General features: G+C 56.3%; 1 protein-coding gene across 2 annotated transcripts; it reads left to right on the plus strand.

Moving 5' to 3' along the window:
• Positions 1 to 822: 822 nt before the first annotated feature.
• CCND3 (cyclin D3) lies at positions 823 to 6,785 on the plus strand (the record flags this gene model as incomplete). 2 transcript variants are annotated; one of them, XM_084228425.1, is made up of 5 exons in its annotated part: positions 823 to 1,020; positions 1,880 to 2,095; positions 4,947 to 5,106; positions 5,994 to 6,130; positions 6,618 to 6,785. In XM_084228425.1, the coding sequence occupies 5 exons, from the start codon at positions 823 to 825 to the stop codon at positions 6,783 to 6,785; spliced, it is 879 nt and encodes a 292-aa protein (XP_084084551.1). The 2 variants fall into 2 exon arrangements, with proteins under 2 accessions (XP_084084551.1, XP_084084552.1); XM_084228426.1 differs by lacking the exon at positions 1,880 to 2,095.

Raw genomic sequence — 6,785 nt, forward strand, 5'->3', positions numbered from 1 at the left:
GTTAAAATTGCAGATGTGATCCAGGAGGTCAGGCGTGGGCCTGAGAGCCTGCATTTCTAACCAGCTCTTGGGCAATGCAGATCTTGGCTGACCTGAGGAATCAGCTTAAATAACAAAGTGTAGAGCCTCGTCGATTCTGGAGCCACTCAGCTTTTCTGTCACAGCTCTGTCAGCTGTACGGCTGTTATATACAGCGCATCAGTCACCTCATCCGCAAAAGAAGTAGTGCAATACTTAATTCAGGATTTTCGAGCGCGCTTAGTAAGTTATTACACGTTAAATGCTTAGAATAACAGAACAGCAATTATATTACTTATATTCCCTAGAGCAAGCAGCGGGTGAAGGAGCGTTGACGAATGAATGAATAACCTTTGCAGAAAAGTTCTTTCCGGGCGCCTAGAGTCTGCGGAACAAGACTGCAGGGCTCTTTGGTGGGGAAGAGGCCCACCTCCAAGAAAGTTCTTTCCACCCGGGGGTCAGCGCCCGGAAGCCGGCCCGCCTGCGCCCCGCGGACCAATGTGGCCGCCGGGGGCTTGGGGGGAGGGGGGCGCGCCCGCCAGCCCTTTCCGTCTGCGGCGCCGACGGCCCCGCCCCTAGGAACGTTGCGACGTTTGAGCATTCCACGGTTGCTACATCGTCGCGAGGGGCGGGGCGCCTGTCAGGGAAGCGGTGCGCGCGCCGGCGCGGGCGGGCTGGGGCTCGGCTGCGCAGTGCCAGCACCAGCACCAGCACCAGCACCAGCACCAACCCCGCGCTCCCCGGCCCTCTGCCTGCGTCGTGGCTCGCGAGCCCGCACTCCCTCCTGCCTGTGTGCCGCCGAGTATGGAGCTGCTGTGTTGCGAGGGCACCCGGCATGCGCCCCGGGCCGGGCCAGACCCGCGACTGCTGGGCGACCAGCGTGTCCTGCAGAGCCTGCTCCGCCTGGAGGAGCGCTATGTGCCCAGCGCCTCCTACTTCCAGTGCGTGCAGAGGGAGATCAAGCCGCACATGCGGAAGATGCTGGCGTACTGGATGCTGGAGGTACCGCCCGGACGGGGTCTCCCCTCCCCCGCCGCCCCTGAGTGCGCGGCTCCGGAACTCCCGGGGCCGCTCTGCAGGGACATCCTGGCCCCCCAAACAATCAGCAAGATGCCTCGGTGGCGCAGACCCTGGGCCCGGCCTTTCACGCGGGCACCCTGGCCGACAGCTTCCGCGGGGCCCCTTCGCCTTCCCCAATTCTGGCTGTGGTTGCCGGTCGTCTGGCACCCTAGCCGACCCTCTCTTTGGGTCGGGAAAGCAGGACGGGGGCCACTCGCGCCCCTCCGCTTCGCTCTGTCTCTCCTGCTTCCCTCCCCCGCTTGGTCTTCTCGGGAGCGCACGCCTGGAAAACCCAGGGCTCCACCGCCTCCGCCCGAGAGCCGGTTCCGGTGTCGGTCGCGGGGTTCTGGCGGGGAAGGAGGTGGGGGTGGCGCGCGCGCTGTTCCGGCCGTCAGGGAAATGAAAAGTGCGGGAGGCGCGGCGGGAGTCTCCTCCCTTCCCCTTGGGTGTGTGCGAGGGGTGACGGTAATGGGGGCAAGGTAACCAGTTTTCTGGCTACCTTGTACGACTCTCCCGTGCCCCCCTCCGCTATGGGGGAGGGGAGCCTCAGTTTGGAATCCTTAAGGAAGGGAGGCTCTGGCGCCCCTCCCTACCCCCCCCACCCAGGGGGAGGAGGCAGCGCGGAGGAAGTGGGGGGCGTCACCTTGGGGAAGGCGCATCCTCTGTTTTAGTCCCTGTCTAAGTACACTTAGCCATTTCCCATTTTTACTCCCCAATTCATCTCCCTTCAGACCTTCCCCCCTTGAGTGCTGCTGCGTTTCCCACCCCCCTGCTCCTGAAGTGACTGTGCACCTTCCCCCAGGTGTGTGAGGAGCAGCGCTGTGAAGAGGAAGTCTTCCCCCTGGCCATGAACTACGTGGATCGCTACCTGTCCTGCGTCCCTACCCGCAAGGCTCAGTTGCAGCTCCTGGGTTCGGTTTGCATGCTGCTGGCCTCCAAACTGCGAGAGACTAAGCCCCTGACCATCGAAAAACTGTGTATCTACACCGACTACGCTGTCTCTCCCCACCAGATGCGGGTTCGTGCCCAACCCTCCCCCCTACCACATACTGCCTCCTCGCCGGGAAAAGGAAAGCTAAGACCTCAGAAGGTTTCTGTTCTCTGGAGAGGGAGCATGGCTTGCAGAGGCTTTTTTTTTTTAAAACAAAAGATGGGGTCCTGTCCTGTGATGTCAGGGTAGAGCTGCCAGCTTTAACTAAATCCCCTTCTCCTGACCTCCAGGGGGTGCCACTCCTTCCTGGTCTTTCCCCCAGATAGCAACAAGTCAAACTGCATGTCTACACACTCACTAGTACTTTGCCTCTGGGTTTACACAGCCACCATGAGTTATTTATTGGCAGCAGAAGGACATGCCTGCACACCCCCACTGGAGAGGGGGAGTGGAATGTGCTTCATGTGGGGGAGGGGGGCTCCCTTGGTTGAGTATCCCAGTGTGGACTTTGTGATAGAAAAGCCTCTGAGAGTGGATTAAAGCCAGGCCCTGATTGCTCTAGGGAAGGGCCCAGGAGTTTCATCCCACCTTCTCCTTCCCCTTCAATCCCAGAAGAGACAAACTCTTCCTAATCCTGTATTCTCCCTGTCCTGGTTCTGAGGAACTTGAGCAGCTGCTTAGGGCCCTGGTGGAATCATCTCTCCTTTTCCCCCTTAGTCAAAGGCCTGGGAGTTGAGCTGCAGCTGCTTCCGATGTGATAATGATGCCCCCTCCCTGGCCCGCCCACTCTGACCAAGGTCTTTCATAACTCTGTGGGGCGCTGCTGTCACTCTGTGGTTTGGGAAGTGGCTCCCTGGGCCTCTTGCTGGGAACTTAGGCTGGGCTCTTCCTGTGGCCAGGCAGGAGAGTGGCTGCTTCTCTTTCCTCACTGAACCCGGTGAGGCGGTGCTGGGATGTGGAAGGGGTTACTTAGGGTGTGCAGATTATCTTCTGCGTGGCTCCGGGGAGAGGGTGGGTGAGCTGGCACCTTCTTCTACCTTGCACTACAGCCAAGTCTTCTCCTGACCCTGAGAGGAGTCTCTGGGCCCCATCTCCTGGGGAGGAGGGCAGCATGCAGGCTGCTGTGATTGGCTGGCGGGGAAGCCAGGGTACTGGGGCCCCCGACTGCTGCTTGTGGAGGAACAGGATTCCTCTTCCTGCCAAGTAGCTCTCAGAGATGGGAGCAGGAGGCCCCACAGTTCTTTGTGATGAATCTGGTCGTTTTTGGCCAGTCTAAAGGTAGAGTTCGTTTCTAGGGTCGAGGAGCGAGATGTTTTGGAGGGGTTTGGGCTGGAAGGTAGAGGAACTTCCTTTTATGAAAAGATGGGATGGTGTGTGTGCCTTTGTGTGAGGGCAGCTTTTCGGAAAAGGCAACTCCCCCGCTCCCTTTGCCTGAGCTGGGGGTGGAGCTTGCAGATGCCTTCCTCGAAGGTCAGAGTTGGAAGGGACCTCCGAACTCCATTCAGTCCAAATCCTTGTGCAGCAGAGAAGGCTGAGGCCCAGAGGTGGTTAGGGCCCTACCTCAGCATTGCACTGAGAAGGATGAGGAGAGTCTGGGCCTTTTAACTAGCCCCGGTGGCCTTAAAGGCTGGGATATGACAGACACCACCAGCCTCTGCAGCAAATTGTGCCCAGGGGTATGTTTTGTGCCAAGCTATAACTGAGGTTCTTAAGGACTGTGCAGGTCTAGGGAAGGTTAACTGCTTGCCTTCACCCAAGACCCCAGGTCTTCTACAGGGAGGCCTCTCCCTCTGAGTTGCCCTCTAGATGTTTCTTGAAATCTAGGTGCTTTCTGTTCCCTTAAGTTAGGATCCTGTTTGGCCACTGGGACAAGCAAGGCAAGCAGAATGCCAGCTTTTTTGGGCTAACTTCTGGCTCCAGACAAGGCTATTTTTTGTGGAGTTCTGTGAGGCTTGGGCTGGGAGGGTGACACCTAGGCGCAGGCCAGGAGAGGGGAGCTGTGGCTGGGGGCCTAGAAGAGTTTGGGTGGGGTTGCCATTTCTGCTTCAGTAATGGATCAAACCCACTAGTTCCTTCCTGAGATAAAACAATGAAGAAATCCTAGTATGTGCAACTCAGAAATAGGTCCAGGGCTGGGAACCCCAGCGTAGATTGGGGTGGGGTTCCCAACCTCTCTCCAGCACCTAGCAGGGTGTATAGGTTCAGAATAGTAGAGAGAGGACTTGTTCCCTCAGGGGTCATCTGGACCTATCCTGTCAGACCTGGCTCCCACTTTTTCTGAGATAGACACTATGGGTTCCTAAAGGGAAAAGGGTGTAGAGTGGGGTACTATACCTCAATACCCACCCCCAAAGTCCCACCAAGGGGATGTGGGTTGGGGTTGTGTAACATCCCCTTTGAGGAACCTTGGGGGAAGTTCAGGAGCTGTGTCACAGCAGGCTTGGCCTTCTGTTCGCTCCCCTTTCTTCAAGAGGTATGTGCTTGGCTGGGATGCAGAGTTAGGGGAGAGGCTAGTGATGACCTTCCCATACACAGATCCTCGGGGTTATAGAGAATCTGCTTCACCCCAGAGTGAAGCAAGTTCATGGTGATGCTGCTGCTGTGATCTTTTCTTTCAGCCATGGTTCAAGAAACTATCAGAGCCCTGGGTGAAGTCAGGACAAGTCCTGATTTATTAGCTCCAAAAAGATAACCAAATAGGATTTAGAGACAATACATATACAGCGTGTAGTTCTGGCATCTAAGCAGATGATCAGTAGATGCCCCCCTAACTCTTTCGTGCCCTGGACTCTCCACAATGCCAGTTCTTAAGCCCAGAAGCAGAACTAGGGTCTTGACCTTCAAGTTTGATTGATTTCCCTGTGCTGTGAAACTTCTGCTTTATTCCCTCCCCTTTCCTTCTTCATCTGCTCACCCCACCCTCTCCCCCACCCTCCAGGACTGGGAGGTGCTGGTCCTGGGGAAGCTCAAGTGGGACCTTGCCGCTGTGATTGCCCATGACTTCCTGGCCCTGATTCTGCACCGACTGTCTCTGCCCCGAGACCGGCAGGACTTGGTCAGAAAGCATGCCCAGACCTTTTTGGCCCTGTGTGCTACAGGTAAGAGCCCTAGGCACATTTTTGTTAAATCGAGAAAATTAGAATACTTGGGTGAGAAGTAACTAGGAGATTCTGGTTTATATTCCCTTTAAACTTTGAATTTTTTTTTTCTTTTTTTTTTTTTTTTATAGAGGCATGTTTTATTTATTTATTTATTTGTTTGTTTTGTTTATACATGCACTGGGTACAGTCAGAAGCGCGGGAGGGTGAGAGTGTTCACCAGAGCCAGAGCGGGGAGCAGAGCAGGCAGAAGGACCGAAGTACACCGCTGAGGGGAGCAGCGGGCCGCAGGAGAGGTCTGCGCGCCATGTGGGACCCTCCTCCGATGGCCGGGGAGCAGCCGGGGATCGAACCGGCGCCGCAGAGGCTGCGGGCAGCTTCGCAACCCAATGCTCAACTGCTGCGCCACCAGGGAGGCCCCCCTTTAAACTTTGAAAGTGATATCCCCTCTGAACACCCAGTTGCTGTACAGAAAAGCAGAACATTATTAGAGCTCTATGGGACCTTGGAGACCCCCTGTATGCTGGAGTGGACACCAAGGGCTTAGAGAGAAATGACTTACTTGCCTAAGGTCTCACAGTAAGTTGGGAAAATCCAGGTCTTTGGACCCATTTTGTTTCCACACCAGAGAGGGGCTGTGGTATCTGGCCAGGGTAACTTATGGACCACCTTGGGCCTGACCTATGTAAGTCTGTTGTTCACCTTGATCCTCTGTAGGAAAGAGGCCTTTGCCTGCCCTTCTTCGTCACACCACCACTCATTGCTGGGTTTCCCAGTATGTCCCCTACTTGGTTCACACTGCCTGGCACCTTCTGAGGACTAGGAAGTCCATGCTGGTGGTTTTCCTTAAATGCCTCCTTGCCTCACTATTCCTTTCCCTTTCCAAGATTACACCTTTGCCATGTACCCGCCCTCCATGATCGCCACAGGCAGCATTGGGGCTGCAGTGCAAGGCCTGGGTGCCTGCTCTACATCCGGGGATGAGCTCACAGAGCTGCTTGCTGGGATCACGGGCACTGAAGTGGTGAGTGCTAGGCAGCAGTCTGTCATTCATGAAACACTGTGATTCCCCGAGCCTCCACTAGAGGGAAGTGTCTGTCCCCCAGCCTTGTCTCCACTCCTGGTTTCAAGAGGCCCACCCTTGGGGCTGCTGCCGCCTTTTTTCTCTTGAATTGCTCTGGAGAAAAGTGTTGGGTGGGTTGAAGGGCACTGTCCCTGAGTGCCCTTTCTTGCCAAATGGTATGCCAGAGTGGGGGTGGGGGGTTCAGTGTCAGATGCAGGACTGCTCTCACACCCTCTTGCCACATCCTCTTGCCAGTTTCTCAGAATTGAAGGCTGATTCCTGGGGCTAGGCTGTGGCCTAACCTCCCCAGACTTCCCTGTGTGCTGGGAGGTGTCCTTCCCCAACACCTGTTGCCAGATGATAGAGGGGAGGAAACAGCCTTTCATTCCAAAAGGGGCTTCCTTTGTTCCACTCAGCAACCCCTCCTTACAATACCCTGTGTTCCCAGGACTGCCTGCGGGCCTGTCAAGAGCAGATTGAAGCTGCGCTCAGGGAGAGCCTCAGGGATGCTGGCCAGACCTCCGGGAGCCCAGCGCCTAAAGCCCCCAGGGGCTCCAGCAGCCAGGGGCCCAGCCAGACCAGCACTCCCACAGATGTCACAGCTATCCACCTGTAG

The sequence above is a fragment of the Talpa europaea genome (genome assembly GCF_964194135.1).
Source record: "Talpa europaea genome assembly, chromosome: 2".
In the NCBI taxonomy this organism is placed as follows: Eukaryota; Metazoa; Chordata; class Mammalia; order Eulipotyphla; family Talpidae; genus Talpa; species Talpa europaea.